The 26,075-nt window shown below is 37.1% G+C and overlaps 1 protein-coding gene across 3 annotated transcripts in view; it reads right to left on the minus strand.

The window, feature by feature from the left end:
- CNTNAP2 (contactin associated protein 2) overlaps window positions 1-26,075 on the minus strand; it is a 1,082,030-nt gene that overhangs the window by 594,916 nt on the left and 461,039 nt on the right. For all 3 annotated transcript variants that reach the window (XM_088167403.1, XM_088167401.1, XM_088167409.1), the window contains one exon: window positions 8,066-8,213. In XM_088167403.1, the coding sequence (XP_088023529.1) occupies window positions 8,066-8,213 (148 nt within the window). The remainder of the gene's footprint in view (window positions 1-8,065; window positions 8,214-26,075) is intronic.

A 26,075-nucleotide genomic window follows, 5' to 3' on the forward strand; every position in this document is an offset into this window, starting at 1 on the left:
TCCCAGACTTCTGAGAAAAAGCAGAATAAATTGAACTGGGTCTGGAAGTAACTGTATCCTTAATATATTTTATTTCAGACATTCAAGAAAAAAAATACCAGTGAGGCCCTTCAGGCTCCAAATCAATGGCGTAGAACCAAGACCTGTAGTTTGAAATCTGCTGAATTCTTTCGTTTCACGAGGAAAAAACCCTACCTGATTTCTCTAGTGAATAAGTCACCATGGATAAATGGATCAATCACCACTTACAGAAATGCAAGAAAATAATGCTAGGCATAGCCCTCATGAGCCTTGATTCAGGGAAAAAAAATTAAAGGCAAGCGTATTGTGATTAGGCTGAAGTTTTTGACTGTAGTTACCTAAATTCTACCATTCTTACTTTGTGAAAAAGCCCACTCTAGCTCTGCTTCTGATTTTGACGTTTTCAGATGGTCATTGAAGGATATGTTTCAGATCTCCATCTTCCTATGAACTGGTTACAGACCACTTCTGTGGTGTGTGTGACATTTGCTGGAAAACTGATTAGAAAATATTAATCTGTGTTAATGTGTTTTTTACACAACAGCCAGATCTGGCTTTAAAAAACATTCATCAAGCCCTGCAAGATTTTCTCAAATTTGGCCATAAATTCCGTTTGAATACTAGGGAAAATTTTTCCTTCATTCCACAGCAAAAAAGAATTAAAATAACCTTTTCAAAGAAGCCAGCTGCTTACATCTTTCTAAAAGAAATGATGAATGATTAAAAAAATATTCAAGTGTAATCGAAAACTCTGTAGGAATACGAATGAACAAGCTGGTGGGCCATGCATTCATACAAAATATACTTGTTTTTCTCTGGCTGATTGTCATGGTTTATCTCCTGTTGGTAACCAAGCCACACAGAGCCACTCACTCACTCCCTCACCAGCAGGATTGGGGAAAATAGTGGCAGAGTAAAAGGTAGAAAATTCATGGGTTGCAATAAAGATAGTTTACTAAGGAGAGCAAAATCCACACACACAGGCAGAGCAAAGCAAAAAATTCAATCATCACTTCCCATAGGCAGGCAGGTGTTCAGCCATCTCCAGGAGAGCAGGGCCCCTCACATGTGATGGTTACTTGGGAAGACAAATGCCATCAACTCAAACATCCCCCTCTTTCTCTTTCTTCTCCCCGTTTTATATACTGAACAAGATGCCACAGAGTCTGGAGTGTCCCTTTGGTCAGTTTGGGCCACCTGTCCTGGCTATGTCTCCTCCCAGCTTCCCATGCAGCACAAATTTCTCATCAAAGTGGCTGTACAGGAAACAGAAAAGGCCTTGGCTCTGTGCAAGGCCCTGCTCAGCAACAAAAACATCTTTGTATTATCAACCCTGTGTTCAGCACAAATACAAAACACAGCCCCACACAAGCTACTGTGAAGAAAATTAATTCTGCCGCAGCCGAAACCAGCACACTGATTATACTTTCATTGCCAGCTACCAAATGAACCTGTAAAGAATACACGAGGTTGTTGTATTTCTCAAAGCTATGGAACTTGAGAATATCTGCCAGTAGCCTCATCACAATTACAAGTGGAATATAATGGATTTTTCATTTTTTTACTGGACGCAAAAAATTGAGAGCGGAAAAACTCATATTACATCAGATTAACAAAAAGATGGAGAATAAAACAAATATTTTTTTACACAAAATTCCTTTTATGTCAAATCTTTCTGAAATACTTGATTTAAGAAAAAAAAAGTTAAAATTAAACAATAAGGTATTTGGAATTTTTTTTTCTGTTTCAGCCTGAATATTCTGATTTTAAAAGTTTATTTCTTAATGCATTTAAAAAAAAAAAAAACCAAACAACCCAAACAACAAAAGACAACTTTTTAAAAAAAATTATTATAAAATTTAAGTGGTATCTACTACCAAAAGAGGCCTATGTTTGTCAATGATAACACTGAAGGTAATAAATGGCCTAAAGCCTGTTCTCACTTATTTTTCATGCCAAAAATATACGAACATGTATATAGGAACAAGCACAACTGTTCTTTCCTGGAAAGGCCATAGAGAAGAACAATCTGTACTGAGAATACTTCTAAAGACAGAGTGTATTTTTGGTCTTAAATTGAGAAACTCTACTGTTAAATAACTAACATGGCCTGAGACTATCCAGAGGATAAAAGGTGCCCATTTTCATGACCTTAAGACAAAAACAAAGCTCTTGTCTGACAAAAAGGTAGAAAAAAAATACACCAACAAGGAAGCAAACTTACCAACAGAGCACAAATTCAACCAGATCTTTAAACATTTGCAAACACAAAGTTCACAGTCTTTTTCCCTCACTCTCCATAGTTTAGATATGAGTATTCATCCATGCACCTTTAATGTCAGGAGAATATCAAGCTATGTTTGCCACTGATGAGCTGTGAAAATGAAGGCTAAAAATCAAACACATAAGCCTAAATAGGTATAGAAGTTCCCAGGACAAAAAAACTGAAAATTAAGAGAAAAGGGGAAAAATAGTTGGATGCATAGCAGAACTCTTTTAATGTCCAAATCACTGACACAAGGAAAGATTTTGTAGCTCACAGCAGCCTCTGCTAAATGATTCTTTTAGTTTTGTTTTTCCCCCACATTAAAATCCCTGTATATTCAAAGAACTGTCACTTACAGCAAAATAGTAATGTTTCTAGAAATATTATATGATTCCCCAAATGAACTTCAAAATTATTCTTCGTCACTGACAGTTAATATTTTTATGAAGTTTCATCACTTAGGTGGACAGAAAAATCTGACCAGAAAACTTAGTGGCACATTCATTGTAAGTAATAAAATATCATAAGAAGAGCTAGGAAATTTTATGCAGATTACTGGACTACATAAGTACCCTCACCATTTAGGCATATACTCACACGTGTACCAAAAGTGTAAGAGCAGAAATATGTATGCATACATTTATTAACACACGGTATTATTTACTTGACTTTATTTACCATGGGGTATGTCAATAGGAATCATGACACTTCAAGGGACTTTGGACAATCCTTTTTTTTTTATGCTGGTGAAACGAAACGTCCAGGGTATACCTTTGAATCTGGACAAGGGAAACTTGATAAGATTCAACAAAAGGGAAGTAAAGCAGGTTTGTAATCTACCTTAAACAGTAGTTTTGTTATTTGGATGCAACAGATTATTCTGGACAATATGGAAGTTTCTCTTTTAAGTGTCTATGGCAGCCATGGGAGACAGTGAGTGAGACATGGATAGTTAGTGCCTGTAGCATGAAACCAAGCTAAGCAGATTTCAAATAAGTAAATTTCCTAGCAGCTAAGTATAGTTGAATATGGAATAAACTGTCAAAGGAAACAATATTTTAACTCAAAGTCACTGCAGGCAAACAAGATCAAATACAACAACCAAAAGATCTGTTCAGCCCACAGGTTTTACCACTTCAACACTTCCTAATCAGATCTTGCAAATATTCATTTGGTTCACTGCTTAAAAGCACCTCAGAATCTTATTTTAGTTCTTGTAACATAATTCCATGGTCTAAATTTTGTTCACTTTGCGATTTGTAGAGTAAATACTTGCCATAAAAATATTCACCATTATTTCATAAATAACCACAAGACTGTGCTTACTATTTTTTCTTCTTTTCCCTCTGTCTCTAAAAAAACAAAACAAAACAAACCCCAAGTCACCAGTCAGAAAAATAAAACAGTAACATTTGGTATAGTAGTATGCCCAGTAGAGTTAACATCTGAAAAAGAACCGATTTGCAAATACAGGTCATGTGACATTTGTTCAGTCCCTCTGCTTCCTAAGTATTAGCAAATAGAACTTGTCAGTGAATGTAAACAGCTTGGCATGTTTATGCCATTTATGGAGCTTTATAATTGTTCCTGCCACCTATTTGCCTTGAGTATATTTAATATTTGCATGGCTTTCTACCCTATCCAAGTGTTGGTGGTTTTTTTTCAAATATATCCTACAATTCAGAAGTGAGTCATCTGGAATTGGAAAATTCTCACCACCAGATGTGCAATTGCATCAAAAAGATACAAATGTACTGTTTAGACCCAGAAAATCAGCTCAGCCATATAAAAACTCCTGTATGAATAAAGGCATCAGGAGTGTTTTCCACTCATAGGATTTCATGGCCCAGAAGGCCTCTTACAGTTACCTTGAAAAGCATAGCCAAAGCCTATGCAATAATATGTTTATTGCCTTTTTTTTTGGTAGGCATTCATCTGCCACAGGATGGAGATTAAGGGAAATATTTATATGGCAACAATCCTGCAGGAACTTATTATGATCTCTGTGAATCAGTAATAAAAGTACTATATTGTAGTTTTCATGGCTTCCAGATGCCATGACTTTGCTACCTGTCTCAAAAATTCATAAAAGTGAAAATGGTGGAAGATCCATGTCATGTACCATTGCTCTCTATCTCCAAAAGAGCGCAAATAAAATTTGGCCGTCAGTTTTCATTTAACTGATTTTAGTGGATATTTTGACTTCGGTTATATTGCTTTCTTTGTGACTTGCTTTTAGATATATGATGTTACTTCAAGTGTAAAGACCCTTTTCCCTTTATGGCTTATGAAATTCATAATTTTAAAATAAAAACTAAAAGTCCTATTGACCAAAAAGGGTTTTTATGTTATATATTGGTTTATTTGTTGTGATTTTTCAAGCTTGTTTTGCTCACGCAATTTCTCCATTACTTTAGCTATTATGCAAGTTGTTTACCCAATTTTAATACTCCTTTTGTTTTTTTTTCCTTTTTTTAAAATGAGATATAGTCTGCTTTCCACTATAGAAAAAGAAAATATATTTCATTCTGAACCCTGTTGAGGAGTAAGACCCTAATTCCTTTTCGGTGACTTCTGTGGACTCTTCTGATAGAAGAATAGAAGACAACCCCACAGATCTCTTCTACACAAAATACAGAGATGAAATTTAAAAGACAGAACAGATTTTAAGCTTTCAGCAAACCAAAACTAAAAGAAGAAGATTTGGTAATGCTATAGATTTCTTCAGGGTACAGATGTGAATTCTAATTGCTCTCTGGAAAACACATCTATTTTTAAACTTTGATTTAAACTGATCTTCTGTGCAAAGAAGGACATGGATTTCACTCCTTGTACAAAAAAGTTAAATGTGTATTTAATACGCATATTCAAACAAAATAGGAATAGAAACATGACAATTAGTGACCTGATGTTTGAATATGCAGTTCAATACGAGGAATCATTTTTCTTAAAGGTCTGAAGCTAATGACCAGGTTGCAGCAATGTGCAAAGAAATTTTTTACAGTCACTGTGCATGACTTCTCTATTTAAGAAGGGAAGCCTTCTTAAATTAAACTAGGGTGTGCAATGTGAGAAAGTCTGATTTTTGTCTCTGAAGATATCTAAATAAAATAATATAATAATTTATTAACGAAAATAAAAATTAAAATTGTGATGTATTGGGCAGCCTTTTATTTAGGTAATAGTTCCAAAAATTGGGGCAGATTTGACTATAAGCTTGCCTTTTAATCAGGCTTTTAAAATTGATGATTATCTAAATGGTTAGTTCCTTAAATAACAGCAGGATTAATCTGCAAATCATACTGGTTAATGCAGTGCTTATATTTATATGGAAATATATGCACTTTTATTCAAAAGGTTAAAAACTTGGCCTCTGCCAAAAGACACATCTACATGGAAAGGTGCAGCATTTACACCTGGCTCCAAATAATTCATTTGAAGACAATCTGGGAATTTGTAAACAGTACTCCCTGGTTACAGTATCCCTACCAAAAGGGCTGCCTTTCTCTCTCTTTACATAGTGATTTTTTTGTTTGTTTGTTTGTTTTTGTTTTTCTTCTCAGCTGCTCTGCTGCTCTCTACTGATACCATTTTGGGAGCAGCCCAATTACTGCATGTAAAAACCACACTGCATTGTAGCAGAGTTGTTGAAAAAAAAAAGCCCCTTTACACATAAAATCAGAATATATTATTTTTTAATCTTACATTTTAAAAATCCCCAATGATTACTGAAATAATTTCTAATACAAAAAGACCGGTAATACTCTTTCAGAAAAATTATGGAATTATATTGGGCCACCTTAGTTATTCTGTGAAGACACATTTTATCAGTATTTTTATGGTTCCATACATTGTGTCCTTGGTAAATGCTTTTTGTTCTTCCCCAAAAGTTCAGCAGGCAAGCAACTTTTCAACAAACAACTAAAATAATTTTGTCAGCAAGCTGTGTTTTACTTTTTCTCACATTTACTTTAAGCTTCTAAAAGTATCTTGTTGTATACCTACAACATTTTGACTATTAATTTAATCAAAATGTACCATTTTTATGTGTAAATATTTCAGAAAATATCTTGTTTGATTCTGCTACATTTTATTCTGTTAAAGAGAGTTGTATTTGACAGTAAACTAGATGTTGGTTTCTTGTATCAAACCCCTGAATTTGCATTTGATGTACAAACAAGAAGGTACACTTAGAAGCAAGTATCTATTATGCTGGAAAATTACCCATGCTGCAGTGTTTGGTATACTTAAAACAGCACATAAAACATTTTAGCTGTATGATGGTAACCACTTGTTTATTAAGAGCCATGTACTGAATAATCAGAGTTGTACCTAAAACTTCAGAAGCTCAATTCTCTTTGAGTAAGAATTAACTGTAATGTAACCTACAGTTCCTCAGGCAACAGATATCATAGAAACATGGGACAGTTTGGGTTGGAAGGGACCTTTAAAGGCCATCTAGTTCATTTCTCTGTAATAATCATCAAAGTCTTCAACTATATCAGGTTCCTCAGAGCCCCAAACAACTTGAGTTTAAATGTTTCCAGGGATGGAGCATCCACCACCTCTGTGGGTAAATGGTTACTCTGTTCTAGCACTCTCATTTTTAGTAAGTGTCTTCCTTATATCTAATCTAAATTGACTCTCTGTTAGTTTAAAACCATTATGCTTTGTCTTATTGCAACAGGTCCTGCTCTTGTATTTTTGCAAATATTTCAAACAACCATGTGTACCCCCAGTACAGCAGCACCAGTACCAAAAGAAGTTTGATTTGATTCCTCAACTAAGTTCCTGCAGCTGTTGGGAAATTATTTGATTCAGTATACATTTTTGAAACATTCATTGTATGGAAATAAGTAAAATAATATAAAAATTACGTTCTTCATGGTTCTTTTGGTGCTGAATGAAAATATGGAGTCCTTTGACTATCTCATCAAACAAAAAAAAATTAATGAAATCACAGCTTTTTTTGCTAGTCAGAATGGTAAATGGCTCCAATAGGTCTTATGTCATCCACTGAAGTCAATGATGAGTCTTCCTCACTGTATTCTGAAGTCTAGTTATTAAAAGACAAATCTCAAGTAACACATTCCAGCTAAAATACCAACAAATACAGGATATTGCCCAAAAAATGCAGAGACATAGGATATCATAACCTAAATTTTGCAGGTTTACAGACTTCAGCACTGGCTGGATTGAACTGAAGGAAGGGCATTAGAAACTAATTTCTTAAAGCATTATCAGGTCTGCTCTTAACTATGGAAGCACTTGTACTGTTGCTCAGCCATATTTCAGAAGAAATTCTGAAGTCACATTCAGATACTTAACAAAATATCTCAGAAAAATGTTTAGACATCTGAGCTATTCTGATAGAATTGTTATTTATTGCTTTAATATTATCTCTTGTACCAGGCAATAAATTACGTCCTGTTTCCATTTTATCTCTCAAGACCCAACATGACATTAGTTTGAATACAATCTCTTCCTCAAACGTCCCAATCAAACTTGTACAGTAGCCAAAGCCTTCTACAACAGAAAACATGAAGATGAAAAGGAGCAACTTCAAAGCAATATTGGAAATTCCAATGTTGCATCTTCCAGAGAAGAACAAACTATCAACTCAAAATTAAAGTTCCAAGAAATATTCCATGAAGCCCTGGGTAACACAACTAGCAATCTTGGAACTAAGGTAAGTCTTTGACATCTAGATTTAATCCAAAATTCAAAGTGAGTTTTTATTTAGGGGAGAAACAAAAGGATCATCATGGAAAAACTTACAGTAGGAGCAACCGTAGACTTCAATTCTTAACCCAATTTGGCCCTCTCCATTCCAGTCCAAAGGAACTATCCTTACATAGCGAGCAATAACTGGGTGTTGTAAATCATGCCGGACCACACTGTCAGAGTTTGTATTTCCAGGAAATGCCTAAGGGAAAGAAGAAAAAAAACAAATCAGTTCTAATGCCTAAATGGTTGGCATTTGAAGAAATACATACATAAAATCCTATCATAAGTATCAATAGTGGAGCAAAAAACCAAAGAATAAGGATTACTGTTGCAAACTATAGTCATCAAAATATTGAAAGAAATAAAATTTAAGTTTTTTTTTGCTTACAGTTATAGGAATGGCTAATTACATGCTCAGACACTACTTACTCAAAAAATAGATCTTAGAAGAATAATTATTTTGTACCATGCATAGTAGACCCAGGTGGTGGTAGATGTTAGGAAGATGCACAGGATCGTGGTGGACCCACGAAATTATAGCATGTTAACAGTTACATTCACCTTAATTTTTTTGTGCTGCAGCTACTGATGTGCTAAATGATGATGACGGCACTTCAAAATAAGTTAGTAAGAGGCATTAATTAGTGTCTTTGAAGTACTTCTATATTTGAGCAGTATAAGGAAGTGAACAGTTTGCTCTTCTGAGCTGAAGACCAAACAAAGGAAAGCATAAACTGAATGACGACAAAAATATCCTGCTGAGCAGCAGCCTGTTTTCTTGTTCTAGGAATCACAGAACTTCATGGAGGGAATAAAAATTTTGATTCCTTTAAAAATGTATATTTTACTGAGCATGCAAAGTAATGCTCCATAGTTCAAGAGCAAAACAAATTCCATTTGGGAATGTTTTAATTTTATGATGCTCGGTATAATCTTATCAAAACCCTATTAAATGTAGAGGTTTGACGGTTGTTTTGGTTTGGGCTTATTTGGTTTTTTTTAAATTTCCTAGAAGTGTTATGGTCAAAGCTGAGTATAGGAAGACATTATAATTTAATTAAATTATTGATGAAAAAGATTTTCAAACACAAAACTGTTTTTTGTAGCTCTTCAAACTTTGCACCCTGACTTGTGCTTTACCAGTCCTTTTTCAGAAGGGGAGCTGATCCCAGCAGGTACCTGGCATTTCAAGGCTTCCTATTGCTATATGAATCAGTAACCTCTGCTGAATGCATAAACACAGTCAACAGAGAATAAGTCAGTCCCAGATTAATAAAACACATTCCATTTAATCTCCAGCAGAACAGTATCTTTTAAACACAGCCTTTCATTTAAATAAATGGGGAACAGTAATACACACTTTGTGGATAATGCAAATACCAGGCCGAAATCCATTATTGCAAGACTGAAAAATCAAGTTACAGGACCTTGAAAATTATACACAATTTCTGCAAAATCTCCATTTCTGGCCAATAGGATTTAAAAGTATAATTTAGACCCACATCTCTAATAGCAGATTTTTTTTTTAAACAGGGAGTGAATCTCTGGCTAAATAAATAAATAAAAGTAGAATTTTACAATAAGAAATCTCTTTGCAAAACTCTTTTTTTTTTCAGAAAAAAAGTGTAAATACCTATATAAATTAAACAAGTTTTTCAGATTATTAATCTCATTAAATAATTTAAATATTATTGCCAGATATCATGCTTTTTCTTTAACCCAAACATGGAAAATGATCAAAATTGCTTGCTTATCTGTAAAATGCTGTCTCCTAAGCCCAACACCAAAGTTCTCTGTTCTATAAACCATTTCTCTTCTTGTATTGGACACTGACATCTGTAAGCCGCTTCATATTTCAGCTTAAATGGCAATAAAAAGACTGAGAATGTTATTAGCCACAACCACTTTTCTCAAAGGCAGTGCTCCACAGGACAGCAACAGAATAAGAATGAAAAAAGATAAGAAAATAAGTCCCCAAATCCTTTCTAAAGAGTGCATTTGAACATATATAGAATGGAGCTTTCAAACATATTCACTAAGACTTTTGTGACTCCTTAAGAGGAAACTAAGTTTAGCTTCAAATAATTTTCAAAATTTAACAGGGCAGGTTTATAGGAGAGATAACGTATTTCTAACAGGCCAACTAATAAAGTTTAAAAATAATTAATTTAATAAATGATCATTCAGCAGAACTTGCAGCAAAAATTGTGTGATTTTCAAGTTTCACTTTGGCTTTACCAATATGCTTCAGCCACCCCACTGTACATGAGGACACTGGAGATATACTCAATATAAATGTCTTTGCTAAATCTCTCAGCTAAAGAACCTGGAGAAAAGTGAAGATAAGGGTTTGGAAAATTTGGAAGGCAAGCTATGGAAAGTTAAGATACAGACTCAATTTTTTATCCTGTACTTAAAGAACAACTACATTCTAATCAATAATTAATAATGGTAGAGCTAAATTATAAATTCATATAAGTATTGTAATGAAATAGCACACAGCTTAACAGTAGTGTGTAAGTAAAACTGGCCAAAATGGTTTTACTTTCCTGTAATAGGACAGTTTGCAACAGTTTTACAGTACTCAATTCTATAGACAAAGAAAGAACATTACAAAATCTCCTTTTAGGAAAATGCTTTTTACAATAAAGGACTAAAAACAAATTCTCAGCATTAAAAAATTTATGTCTGAAATAAGGAGGCACAGAAATGTTATTAAGTGAACAAAAGTGGAAGCTTTCATACTTTAACCAAAGAGCAAAAATGATGGAAGGATGGTGGTTAGATCCTCAACCAGATAAACAAAAAGGTGTTTGCAGTCTCTCAGCTCTCTGTGAAGCAGAGAAAAAACCCCTGTACTTCACTGAAGAACATCATCACATATGTACCAGAGAATCTAACTTAGTTAAGGGGAAAATTAATTCTTCACATCAATTCAGGTGAAGAATTCTCCATCCAAATTAATGATCTATTTAGAGATAAGTACAAAAATTGCTTCAGCATAGTCTCTTTCTAGGATGATGTAAAAATAGGGCAATACATGGATAGAAGAATAGTATTTCTTTTCCTGCAGGAGGAACTACTAATTTTTTTTAATAACTTTCTTTAATTACTAGCACTTTTTTTCACCACTTTGATTTTATGCTCACTGTTACACTTTTGATAGTTATTTTTTGCCTTTTTATCAAAGGAAGAAGTAACTTATGACTGAATTTCTGAAAAAAACATTTATGCTTCTAGCTTGTTCCAGGTTGCAATGCAAGACGTAACCAGAAGTATGTATTCTTTCACTGTCTGTTAAAATCAGGTAGGGCAGAGTTCTTGATCTCTTCCACAACCCATCCTCTGTTAAGCGGGGTATATCTTCTGTTAATGGGCCATTGAGTCTCACTGCATGACTGATAAAATTACATTATCTCATTGTAAGATGCTCCATCCAGGGGGAGGAGCCAAGCATTTCCCACCTAAATAAAAATCTGAAATTTGGAATACCAAGGCAGCATTTTTTCCACTGGATTCCCAGATGAAAACCAAACTCATCTACACCACTACTAGACCTTGAGAGGAAAACCACACCGTTCTAAGAATCACTGCTTCAACAGAACCACATTAGTTACTCCAGGAGGACTCCAGCCACCCGTTAATCAGACTGCTACCAACACCCTGACCAACAGGGTGTCAGGTTGTATGGTGGTTTTTTTGTATTGTTGAGTTTTAATTTTAATTTTAACTTTCCTAGTAAAGAACTGTTATTCCTATTCATATATCTTTGCCTGAAAACCCCTTAATTTCAAAATTATAGTAATTTGGAGGGAGGGGGTTTACATTTTCCGTTTAAAAAAAGGCTCCTGCCTTCCTTAGCAGACACCTGTCTTTCAAACCAAAACAAGCTTTATTTGACACTGCAATAGTGAAAACAGTACAGAGTCTGTGTTCCATGGTACTATAGCTCTATAAATGCCAGAAATAAGAAATGGAAGTACCATTATTAAATATGGAAACATCCACAGGCAGGCAGAATATGTCTTCAGGAAACATAACTGGGGGTTCTTTTGGGATTCCAAAGTGAAGCTGACTAAACTTTAAATTTTTTATTTTATAGAAAAAAACCCAAATTCCAAACCAAATAATATTTTTTCCAAAAACTAGGATAAAAAAAGGATTAAAACTAGGATTAAAAAAAGTGAGATGCTGACAGCTTTGGTTATGGCTCCCAGTTCTCTGACTGCACAGAAAATAAAATCTGGAAACTGTTTTTCACTTGAGTTTTCAGGAATCTGTACCATCAATGAGCAGAGCAGAGCTGGTTGGGTGCTGGAAGCTCTCCACCAGCAGTGCAGTGCAATGATGTTTGGCACTGCAGGGCTGTTGCAGTTCATTGTTTTCTGTTGTGTCTTGGTCTGAAAGACAGGTAAGGTCTAAGGAAAGGCAGGAGCCCCTTTTCTGCGATGCAGAGTGCAACCCCCTCCCTTTTAATTATTTTGGGTCCAATTCAGACACCTTCAGGCAGGAGATATGGGGATAAGAATAACAGTTCTTTACTGGTATCGAACAAGGCAGAAAACAACAACAGCTATAAAAATTGGCAACAGAACAGTCTAGCTCCGCTCCAGTCCCTTCTGGCCGCAGGCCGTCTCCCTGTGCTGTTACCGGTGCTGTGGGCAGGGCAGGTCCCGCGCAGTTGAAGAGGGCTGGGTGATGGCGGCCGCGGCCCAGGGGTGAGAGGGATGGGGAAAGTGACTCCCCCCTCACAGTGTCGGTCGTGGTGCTCAGCAGAGTGTCCGGAGGTAGTAGGGTGAGCTGGGAGAGCAGCAGAGCGATGCCCAAAGGCAGGGAGCGTGGATCTCAGTGCTGGGATGGCAGGGGAAGATGCCAGAGCGGAGCCCAGGTTGTCTTCCCACTCCAACGAGCCAAGCGAGAGAGAGAGCGCCGCTCCAGACCCCCCCTCCCACCTTTCCTTTCCCGGTTCCGCCCCCCTCCCCTCCCCTCCCCTCCCCCTCCAGCCACCCCCCTACGAGAGAACATTATCTGTCGTTTTAAGGTGTAGCCACAATTACTTAGCATAACAATGGGAGAAAATTCCACTGAAAGAAAAGGGAATAGTTCAACCTCCAACATGTTGTTATAACCTTGTTATTCCCTTTGTTGAAATGGTTCATCCCTAAGTTGTACCCCCTAGTTCTGTATATAATAATTTGCTCCCATCCCGCCTTAACCGTTGTCCATCAACCCTAATCCCAACCCGCCTTCCAGAGTCTTCCCTGCCCGTCTCCCTAATCTCCTCCCAGAGCCTTGTCAATCCTCCTCAGCCTCTCTCTTTATTCCCGAATGTTCCCTGCTTGTCATCCTTTCCTAAGTGTCTCATTGGTTGTACATCGACTTCCCCGCCTATGTTTCCCCCTATTGGTTGATTATGTAGGAAGCCCAGCCCATTGTCACTCCTCCTGATTGTGTTAATTGGTTCTTTGGTTGTACCCTCCCACGGGGGAGGTCTCCTATTTAAGTTCTCCCTGCCTTTTGTGGCTCTCCCTCCTCAATCCCAGTTGCCTACCCTGACTCAATCCGGTAAATCCTTTCTTAGAACCATAAAAGGTTTTTCCTGCATCTCTTCACTCACCTCTGGATGCTTCTCTGAAGCCATAGCTCACTTAGAGCTATACTCCTACTTTGGACTCCCCGGGATTCCGGGCGCAGGCCCACCCGGGAACTAGCTGGGTGCCCAGTGGGAGTGGGTGAACAATGAGCCGCATCACAGGGCAGTTCAAATCCAGGGGCCCTGGAAACATTCACATCACTAAATGGTTCTGCACAAGCTGACTGAAATCCACAGCAGGTTTCAGAGAAGACAAGAGTTTTCAAAAATTTGTTCCTCCTTTACCATATGGACATTTAAGAAAAAAAGACAGAACCTGAACTTCATCAATTCCTCTTTGCGGGTGAAACATTCTTTGCTCCATATCTATGAAAACCCAGCCCAACTGTGTCATACAAACTCAAGCAGCAAGAATAAGAGGATTGGGCAAAGGATAATGTAAGAGAAGACTTAAAGAAGAAGGGGGGAAAAAGATAGAAATATGGTAGGAATTGCAGAAGGAAAGAAAAATAGCAAATAAAGAGTAAAAAATTAATGCATCAGAAGTAACTGATCTAGGTTATCTCCATTTTAGCTTAGCTTTGACAGGTTGCTGTACTTCCATGTGTACTGTGGGGAGTAAAAATAAGTGATAGGAAGCAGTAATATTTTACTTGAAGAAACATTTCTTCATTCTCTCAATTGAGCAGCACAGTCAATAATACTACAGTTTTCATACTCTACTTTTTCCCTAAAAACAAACATGTTCAAAGCAAAACATTTCTACAGCATCCTGCATAATTACCTCGCACAGAAATGCATCTGAATAGAAAAAATAAGTATCTGAAAGTAATTAAAGCTATAGCAGGTATTTCCCTTATCACAAATGATGAAATACTCAAATGATCCACCAGTTGCTGAATCTCTTCTTTGAGATTTGTGGTTATAAAATGACCAGAACTCCTAAGAGTTCAGGATTTACACAGTGGAGTCAACTAATCATTATAATGCTGATGATGGTGAGCTTCTATGAACTTGATATTATTATCAGTGCTAGCAGTAAATCCCAATTTCAGTGGCTATCCCGACACTTCCCTCAACCACATTTCTCTGTTTTATATGAATGTGTATATATGTAACACCTATGTTATGTGTGTAGTGCTAAAAATTTCTGGAAAACTACTCACATGCACAAAGTAAGGAACATCAGTTGTGGGCTTTCACTAGAACTGACTGTACTTTTTTGTTCTATGCTCAATACATTTCCTAGCATTTTTAAATCAGCTCACTCTTTCTGTTCACCTGATACCCTTAAATTCTCTACTGATTTCTAGGAATCTTACTTTCAAGTTCAAATTCTCTCTTTGTATGCTGAAAACATATTCTAACCATGTATTCATCATAATTTAATGAATAATATAATGGAATTATCATTACATGCAAAGACTAAAGCCAAAAGCTTATTTGCTGCCTTTTAGCCTCTCACATTTCCAAACAAAATTAAATGATTTAGCAACATAACATTATTGATCTTTATAACAAAATATGCCAATATTTTAGAGCCGGAAAACTACTGTTTGACTTAAAAATAACTCAACCTCCTCTACAGGAGCTTTGATTTTTTTGTATTTTAACAAGAACCTCGAGAAATCTGTTAAGTTTCAAAAAATTTTTAAGGAATATTGTCATGTTCTATTCACAGATAACTCATAGGGATTTCAGTTCTATATAGTATTCCTAGCAAATATTTTTAAAACTTAAAGAAAGAAAATGGAAGAGCAAGATATGATATCTGAGCATAAATTTAGATACCTGAAAAAAAATGTATATGAAAATTAATTGAAGAAAAATTGAGAAAAATTGATGAGCTTCATTATCAAATTGTGAGTTTTAACGTATTGGTGTTTGTAGTTTTCCTTTAAAAAATAGAAACAAATGAAACTCCTATACAGAAGCAAATAAACACAAAACAAAAATCCCCACACCCTCCCACGTAACTGGATGTACGTGAAATATTCTTTTATCTTCTGGCACTGTTGTAGGATATTATCTCTGTTTAATTTACTTTGAGTAATAAAGTCTTAAGCAAAAGCCTTAACAAACAAAGAACTACCTATCCATCTCGCTCATATATCCCAAACCCAAGAATTAATTGCTTTTCTCATACTTCTATGTACAATTGTTCATCCTTCCCCTTTTGGTGAAGGCACCAAACGTAACATGAAAAATTTCTAAAACAGGCTCACAAAAGCTCCCGAATTATTTTCAGGCCTGTATCTTGAAGAAGAAATTTCAACCCCTATTCTGAACCATATAGGTTTTGTTCCACTTGATGTAAAATGGGAACAATTCTATAATCATTTAAACCTAAACTATTGTCTTGGTTTGAAAGACAGGTATTTGCTAAGAAAAGGCAAGAGCCCTTTCCCTGAGCTGGAGAGTGCGACTCCCTCCCTTCCAAATATTATAATTTTGGAATCGGGGGCTCTCAGGCAGGAGATATGGGGATAGGCATAACAGTTCTTTGCTAATATATGTAAGAAGGCACACAGCAGAAACACCATCATCTATAAAAGCTGACCCCAGAGCAGAGCAGTGTAGCTCAGTTCCAGTCCCTTTTGGCCACAGGCTCCCTCTCCCTGCGCTCAGTTCCCGGTGCTGTGGGCAGGGCAGGGCTCGCTCAGCTGAAGGCGCTGGGTGATGGCGGCGGCGGCCCAGGGCTGAGGGGGATGGAGGAGCCGCTCCCCCTCACGGTGTCGGTCGTGGTGCTCGGCACAGTGCCCGGGGGCAGTAGGGTGAGGTGGGAGAGCAGCAGAGCGGTGTCTGACAGCAGGGAACGTGGCTCCCGGCGCTGGGATGGCGGGAAGGATGCTAGCTTGGAGCACGGGCCGTCCTCCTCTCACTCCACGAGCCAAGCGAGAGCCAGAGAGAGCCCGCCCCAGACCCCTGTCCCACCTTTCCTTTTCCGGTCTCCCCCTATCCCCCACGCCCCTGCGAGAGAAAACTATTGCTACTAAGGTGTAACCACAAATACTTAGCATAACAATGGGAAAAATTCCACAGAAAGAAAAGGGAAGAATTCAACCTCCAATAGCTGTGCACATTAAATATTAAAATATCATTAGGGTTGTAAAGTCAACAGTGCTACTCAAAGTTATGTTTCTTGCAGGGTCTTAATGAATTCCTGAATATCATTATGATATTAATTTATTTACATAATTACCTGCTATTAATTCCCCAGAGAGTCATACAATTCCCAGAGAGAAAATTGTGATTATTCATCCTGATACACTAAACAACTGAGGCTGAAATACCTTGAGGTTTTAAGTTTTTTGTTTTTGGGGTTTTTTTTAACTATATCTAAATTCAAGAGGAAAAAGGCATGAGCTTGATTTGGAAAATTTTGGCAATGGAAATTTTTTGCTATTTGTTCCCAAGATTTAGTATCCGGCATTTCCACTTTGATTTAAATTGAGAAAATACAATCTTCCCACTACTGAATAACATTCCATCTTTATTGTTAAGATCAACTGATTGGATTATTAGTAAAAGCTTCTTAACACATTAGGGAGTAATCATTATCTTGCTCTTAGTCTTAAATAAACTAAAGAGATTTTAACACTTAGACACTGCAGGACCCACTCCAGGAGCAGCTTGGGGTTTCATAATGAATAAGACTGGCATCTTTAAGATAGCTCCTTTGTTTGCAGAGAGAATGAAGCACGCCTAGTGTCCAAGCATGTGGAGTGCCAGATGGGAATGGGCCATCTTCCATGAAAATAACAGATAGGGTGTGCCCTACAGCACAGGTCCTGGATTCTCTTTGTGACAGTTCCCATGTGATGCTAGACAACTAAGACACAAAAAAACTTTTAGGTAGCACTTAGTACAGTTCCAGGGAGACACAAAATGATTAGGCAGTTTTGACTTAATCTTTCTCTGTCTCTGTTCCACATATAAAATATGGAGTAAAAATGAAATTATTTTATGGGGTTGTAAAAATAAAACAATTCTTATTAAGGACCTAATCAAGTATTCACATGGGTGTCTAAATTAGAAAGCTGAGCCTTTTGTGATCAGTGAAGCAAACTGGGAGATAGGAACTAAATTAAAATGTTGCCATTCTTCAGTTGCTGCACAGGGAAATATAAATTTTCCTGGGTACAATATAAATGTATTCTACAAAATAAAGTATGTGATCATCACCTTAGTTCCAGAAGTTGTCCACTGATTGATTCATGTTAAAAGAAACAGAATGCAAAAATCAGTGTGAAATGGTTGTACAGATAGAAAAAACCTGTTTTTCTTTACAGGAGTTGTGAGATTTTATTCATTATAACACAAAAAAAAATACTTCTGCTGCATCTTCTGTAGAATGGACGAGAGACAGAAAGAATGTGTTTCCAAAATACCTAGGCACAGTTGCAGTCATTGCTGCAATAATGACAGGAACAGCTCTCTGATCACTGGCTGCTGGTCCACAGAGCTCAGCAGTAACAGGAGACTCTCACCTTGAGAAGAAGGTCAAACACAGAGGAACTCAGAGCAGTCTTCAGTTTCTTTCCCTCTCTACCACTCATGTATTTAGAAATTTTTGCACACTTTGATGATTTTAAAATAGCTTTTTAGTAATTTTCAGAACAGTGTTTACTCCTGGTGCATCACTCTTGTCTCAAAGCTTCTTGTATCTCTTCTGCACAGGCCCACTACACTACTGGGTTACTTGCCACACAAATGGTTGAGGTTGTTACCAAAGGCTGCACTTAGGAGAGGAAAGCAGACTCAGCAGTGTCATTCTACACTCCCTGATTTAGTCCTTTGGATTAAAAGAATGACACTCCATGCAGGAAAAAGTACAACAACAAAACCTGTTTTAAATACTGCTGAGAATCATCTATCTTCAGTAAGAACATAGCAACTAAAGAAAGCTTTTTAGCTCTTAATTAGTTACATATCAATCTAAATAGGAATCTTTGCTCATAATAGAAAACACTGATTTTTAACTTCCGTTTATAACTATAAATAAAATTTACTGCTCTTGCTAGTTTTATAGTCTTTTATTTTGAATCATATGTAAATCAGGATGGTCAATATTTAAGATAAAGTTTTCTGCTTTGAATAGTTTTCCTTCCTATGTTTTATTCATAGAAATGTCCAGAGACTGCTTTCCAGATTATTGCAATTCTGACTAGACTATTAGCATGCAAGAAATAACTGTTAAACAAAACTTTTCATATCTGAAATAGTTTCAAGAATACAATTGCAAATCAATTTATGAGGAATAAAGTCTGGTTATTCTGTATTGATTTCTTCATGTATAAATTTAATATTGTATACTAAAATAAAATAAACTTTGAACAAAAAATTTAAATAATCAGTTGTTTTTCTTGTACACTTTCAGTATTTATTTAATTCTGGGATTTTAGTTAATTGCAAATAGCACATATTCTCTGTAATTCAGATATGCTTCCCAGTAATGGGAAGTAAGACTGGATTAAAAAAAGCAAATAAGCTGTCTTTAAACATGCTTCGCTGTCCTTAAATAATATTAAAACATTTGATTTAAAATTATGGAAATATAAAAAGTATGCTTTTGAAAACATTTTGAATCTTTTTTGTTTTGTTTTTGCACGCTTCCAAGTTGCAATGTTTATGAAATAAATGAAGTTCACATATAATATGAAGTCAAGATTTAGCAAAAAAATACTAAAGAAAAAGAAAAGCAAAAACAGCACTATTGCCATCTAACACTAAAGTTTCAGTTTCTGGCTGTAGCTGCAGTACTCTCTGAATATGTCAAGATGAGAGAAAATAAAAGTAACTTATCTAAAGTACTTCACATATACTAAAGTTAAGAATTCCAGAGGGTGAAAGTATCAATGATGCAGCTATCGATGTCACCTATGATACAAGAACTCACTAATCATTTTCCTTTCCTTTTATCCTGTTTACCCTAGGCAAAGCCCATACTCTAAAAATCATGATCTTCAGTTAAGATCTTCCTGCTGAAAGTTCACAATTTTAGAACCTTCTGGTCTGTGACCCAGGACAAGAGAAAAAAAAAAAAAAAAGTAGCCAAAATGTAACTATGAGAAACATCAATGAAAAATGTGCTGATCCTTTCTAAAATTCAGTATAAGGCTAAAAGGGCTTTAGATGCAGAAAATCCTAAGCAAACGCAAAATTAATGTCTCAGGAAGACTCCTACCTGGAGTAGGAGTTCTCACAATAATCCTTTCAAACTGATCAAAGGAATATTGCTAAGAAATCCCCAAGAGTAGGGAATTCCAATATGTGACAGGCTTCAAACATACCTGCTTGTCCTTCAGCTTGCATTCAACAGATGCTCCTCTTTCTAGGGAAATAAGGACAGTTTTAACCATTTGACTTTTTGAAATGATACCAAAAAGCCACAAGAATATTTTACAAAGGAATGTAGAAAGAAATATCTGAATTGTCAGAAGCTACTCTTTCTTCAGGGATTTTTTTTTTTCTTCTTCTTTTTCCTGCTGAGTATGACTGTAAGAATTTTGGGAGAAATTTGGCAGAATTCTTGTGTTTCTGCTCAAGTCAATTCTCAGTGTTCATACAAAAAGTGCCTGGTATCTATATGAGAAGTTCAGAGTAAGAAGTAATCTTTGATTTGAAACCCCTATGAATTTAGTAAACTGTTAGATGTCTTAATAAAAGAGACAATAATGGATTTAGAAATACTGAAGGTTCTATTTTTATTTTAAAGTGTATAATTTTATTTCATCCCATTACCTCTTTTGCAGCTGTATGCTTTTGGAAGTGGTTTTTTTTTTTCCCTTTTGCAGAGATAATATGCATCTATAATTTCCATACAATGTTGTTTTGTTCAGGTTCACATCAACTACTACTCTGAAGGTGACTATATAGACATCTTTAAGTTGAAATGCCTTCAAATGGCAGTTAACATCTGAAATAGGAGGACTTCCATAAAGCAAAACCCTTGTTTAATAATCATCAAAGGTAAATCTAGTTTGAAAACAATAATTGAAAGAGGAAAGGGTTTTAAAATTTTCATTACCTGTCCACTTCTTTCCTTATATTTCATCAAACAAGTAGTAAAGGGATGTAATGGCATAATTTTCTTTCAGCAGAAACTTCCTAAATTTAATTTTAAGCTGTGCCATAAATCTTGGGGGATGGAACATTGGAGTCAATTGATTACTAGTTGTGTGCAAATAATTTTTTTTCCTCACAAGTTTCGGCAATTTTATCCGACTCAGACATTTCTGGTTTATATTTGGCAACCAGGATACATACTTCCCTGGCCAAGGAAGCAGTGACATTTTGAGTTTAGCATAACTTCATTGCAGTCTTTTCTATCACTGAGCAGGATTGGCAGCCTCCATGGCCACGAACTTAAAAGACGAATTAGATGTCAATAGAGCAACATTATTATTATTAACAGCCTCATGTGTTTTAGTACTCAGGTTGAAGGAGAAGGTGGAAATTCTGATGTACAAAGATCTTTAGTACTTAGGTACAATACTTGTTTTACATGATTCTGATTGCCTGTGACAAGGATTTGCTGCAGCACAGAGAAGGTGGTTGTGGTTCTGTTTTTATGCAAATTGATCAGGAAAAGGCTGGAAGATACTCAGTAAATCTTCTTGTTTATTCTTTTTTTTTCCGCAAAGCTGCAGCACACTGACACTACTGTTTTCCAGTAAAGTGTGTCTACCACCACCAGCTTTAGTAGAGTGAAGACACCATCATCTTGTTGCTATTAGTCTGCTTTATCCCTTCATCTAAACTTAATAACGAAAGAAACCAAAACCATCATTTTGTGGATATTTATATGAAGGAGGAGTGGACAGACAAAGGTACCAGGATGTCCCTATCTTTTCCTTTCCCTGACTTCTAGCCTTACTTAGTTACTGCCTGAAAGTATTTTTTAAACATGCTTGCCAGCACTCAGAACTAACTTGGAGCTCTTCAGATGAAAGAGGCCATCAAAATGTTACTCTGTTTCTCTACAGGATCACAGAAAGCACCTGCAGGAAATGCCTTTACAGACATTTGATAAAACTCCATAAATACGTGTAATAGCATAAGCACAGCAGCCAGGAATGATTGCTGGTAGTTATCCTTTGCTGCTTACTTACTGTGTGAGCTGAGACTGACATCCCAATGCCTTTGAAACTCATTCTGTCTGTAAGACAGAGATAATTCTCTCGGAAGTGTTTGTTGAGAATTAATTCGCTATTATTTGTGCACTGATCCTTTAAAAACAAAACCAATCTGTTCACTGGTTTTTACATCCCTGCTTGCTCAAATAATGATAATAATGATAAAACAAATTAAAGAGATTCATTGACTTTGGTGGCCAGAGGGGAGCATTATGATAATCTGTTCTGGAGTTCAGTAGACACAATGCCAACTCCCGTGCAATTGTTCAGTTAACGAGTTCACAGTCTTGGCTATAGTGCAGCATTCATGAAGTTATCTGGTCTTGATTGCAAAACTGAAAGTAATAGAAAAATCAAATTTATCACACCCTTACAGAAGCTTTTTCACATTTATATTCAGTGTTAAGTAAATGCATTATTTATACTTGGTTTCTTCATCCAGTCACTGGATCTTATTACGTCTTTTGCTCTATATCCAAGAATAGTTCACTATCATGCATAGCTTCTTTTTAAGAACCCGGCAAACTAGGATGAGAAAATACTGACTTGTTCCTATAACATTAAAATAATCAGATAATTAAGCAAAATCTGTATTTTTTCTGGGACAGCATGCAATATGACAGCATGATCTGGCTTGCAAAACCTTTGCAGGCTTTCTTTTAAAGCCACTAGCTTCTCTCCTCCCTTCCCACAATGGATGTGAAAAATCAGGCTAAAATAACAGCATGGATTTCCACTCATTTTTTGTGGAATTCATTCTGACAAATACCAAGATTCAAAACAGGATCACCAAAAGGTTATATTTTACAATAACAGAAAACTTTCAGGTAGTCTCCAGTATGCTTCATGCAAACTCATCTGTTACTTGATGATATAAGTAATAGGGTAACACAATAGTTCATATTTCCATTTAAAAATTGTCAATCCTTTTTTTGTTCAGATAATCTCTGTGTGATCCAAACTGATGACTTAGAATAACTGATAGAAATATTAATTAGCTGTCATATTAATACATTGTAGGCCATGGTTAATATCCAGTTTAGGAAGAATGTAACAAATCAATCCATCTTTGAATAAAGATGTTTGGGATTTTTTAAAGAGACCATTTCAAACTCTTATATATACACAATATAAATATTTAGCCTTGTTAAGATAGGCTTGCTCATGGAAAAATTTTTAAAAAGTATGCTTTAGACAGAATGAAGAGCAAAGCAAGGTGGGAAGAAAGCAGCAGTGATAGATCCTTGTTTCCAACATCTTTTCATAAATTCTCTTGGGAAGCCAGCAGAATTTCATTGAAGGGAGTGAATCAATTGTCCTTCATAAAAAGAAAATCAATTAGAAAGTCATTACCTGAAAATTAGCACTCAAAAAACAAAATTCCATTTTAAAGCCAATTAGGCTGCATGTCAGTACTAAGTTGAATTGCATTTGCATTGATGTATGCAAAATGATTTATATCCTCCATCCTCCATAGGGAGTGAAAAATTAAAGAACATGTTTAGAGATGCTGCTGAATTCATTTTTTGGGAAGCTATCTATCTCAAGCAGCAGATGACTGTGCTGGGCTTTTAAACAGCTTTACATTGTATATCTCAAGTACCGATGTTATTATTGGAATTACAACACTTGAGGAAACCTTACTTCTGCTCCTTATCATAACAACACATAGGAGAACAATTGCTAATGCAAAAGCAAGAGGGGGCCAAAGGCGCCTAAGTACCCTAAGAGCCACTTTCTCCCAATACTTTGCCATAGTCCTGGCATGATTTGTGTCTAGAGCCACACTGGATGGAAAGACAAACAGTTTTAAGTGTAGCAAAGAAGGAGTAGATGGCATCTCATAGAAGAATCAAAATCTCCTCCTGGGCTGCAGCTGGACAATCAATCCATCCTGTTTATAGTGATAGGATTAATCCACTATGCCTGGGTCTGCCAGCACAGAAGAGGGTGGTATATCTTTCCCTCACATGTCTGGTCTGAGTAAAACAGGAAGCAGCAGAACCCAGGCCCTGAAGATGGGACATTACAGCTTGCAATGCTAAGGAAGCACTCTGATAAATATGGCTCAGGGCATTGCATCTTTGCAAGGGAGAGGGCACTGCCTCTACATCTACAACCAGAGATTCATCTTAAGGACAGAAGATGAAAATAGAAGAAATAAGACACAGAATTATGAATCATTACGGAACATCAAGCACATCTTAATCACATACTTCACATCATGCACACACTTATGTAAAATTAGGTAAAATGGCTAAAATGTTAAGTGCCATCTTGAAATGAGACACTTCTCTGAGCTGGGTTAAGTGTTCAAGAGTCAGTCGAAGAGGCGACAGCAGAGACATCAGTGGCTACTGAGGTCAGTCTTGTGGGGTCTGTTGGATTGTGCTCTATAGGAGGATCGCAAGCTCATGCACACCTGATCAGCTGCCCAAAGCCCCCTCAGGACCCTGCAACCCTCAGAAACCCACCTGTCAAGGAGGGCATTGCCAGGAGCCGTTGTCAGGGCATTGCCATTTAAATGTTTCCAGGGAGTTTCGGCAGCCATGAGAGCAGCAGAGTGGGCAAACAGGGTGTGGGCACATTAGAAGGGTGTGGTACAGCAATTTGCACACTTATCCCTGTAGGCAGGTCACAAAGGTAGGGCACAGAATCTAGGGAGTGAGTCATCAGCCATCAAATGTTCAATTGGAATGGAAGGTTTTAGGCTTTTTAGGAAAGAGAAGCCAGGAGGCAAGTAGGGCGTGTAGCCCCCTATGTCAATAACTGGCTAGAGAGTATGGAACTCGGGAAAGGATGAAGATTTAGCTGAGAATTTATGGGTGAAGGTTAAAGGGAAGACAGGGAGAGGGGATGTTATAGTGAGGGTCTGTAGCAGAGCAATCAGGAGGATGGTGCAGATGAAGCCTTCTACAGGGAGATAGGAGTGGCCTCACACTGGTAAGCTCTGGTCCTCATGCAGGATTTCAACCACCTGATATCTGTTGGAGGGAGAATACGGCAGGGCAAAAGCAATCCCAGAGCTTCCTCAAATGGGTTAACAACTTCCTTAGACAAGTGATTGAAATGCCAACAAGAAGGCCTCAGACTGGACCTTGTGCTTACCTAGAGGGAGGAGCTGGTGGGCAGTGCAGTGCTTCAAGGCAGCCTTGGCTGCAGTGACCAGAAGATGGTGTTTATGGTCCTGAGGATGGTGAGGAGGGCACACAGCAAACTCACGACCCTGGACTTCAGAAGAGCAGACTTTGACCTCTCCAAGGACCTATTTGGCAGTGTCCCATTGGATAGAGCCTGGAAGGCAAAGGGGTTCAAGAATTCTGACTGAATTTCAATGACCCCTTCCTCCAAGCTCAGGAGCAAGGTATATCAACAAGAAGAGGACTGAGCAAAAATGCCAGGAGGCCTCTATGGACAAGGAGCTGCTGTGCAAACTCAAAGCGAGAAAAAAGCTTTCAGAAAGTGGAAACAAGGACAGGTGGTCTGAGAGGAATGCAAGAAAATTGTATGGGAAGCTAGGGACAAGGTTAAGGAAGACAAAGCCCAGTTAGAATTGAGTATGGCCAGGGATATTAAGGATAAGACGAAAGACTTTTACAAATATGTTGCAAGCAAGATAAAGACCAGGCTAATGTGGGCCCTCTCCAGAAGGAAATAGGGCACCTGACTACTCTGCACAAAGAGAAGGCTGGGGTTCTCAGCAATTTCTAGGCCTCAGTCTTCAATGGCAAGTGCTTTAGCTATGCCACCCAAGTCAAGAAAGGAAAATGCAGGGACTGGGAGGATGAAAACACTGAGCCCACTGTAGGAGATCATCAGAGACTGTCTAAGGAACCTGAATGTGCACAAGTCAATGGGATCCAATGAGGTTCATCTGTGGGTCCTGAGGGAGCTGGCAGATGAAGTTACCTAGCTACTACCCATCATTTTTGAAAAATCCTGGCAGTCAGGTAAATTCCTTGTTGACTGGAAAAAGAGAAATGTAAGTCTCATTTTTAAAAAAAGAAAAGCAGAAGACCTGAGGAACTACAGACCAATCAGTCTCATCTCTATGCTAGGCAAGATCATGGAGAAGATTCTCCTGTAAACTATGCTAAGGTACAAGGAAAAGAAAAATGTGATTGGTAATAGGTGGCTTCACAGAATGGAAGTCAGGTCTGACAAATCTGGTGACCTTCTATGACAGGGCTACAGCACTGGTGGACAGGGACAGAGAGATGGACATTACCTATCTGGACTTATGCCAAGTGTTTGATACTACCCTATAGAACATCCTTGTCTCCAAGTCAGAGAGATATGAATTTGATGGCTGGACCATTGGGTGGATAAA

Source organism: Sturnus vulgaris, chromosome 1 (assembly GCF_052056855.1).
Source record: "Sturnus vulgaris isolate bStuVul1 chromosome 1, bStuVul1.hap1, whole genome shotgun sequence".
NCBI lineage: Eukaryota > Metazoa > Chordata > Aves > Passeriformes > Sturnidae > Sturnus > Sturnus vulgaris.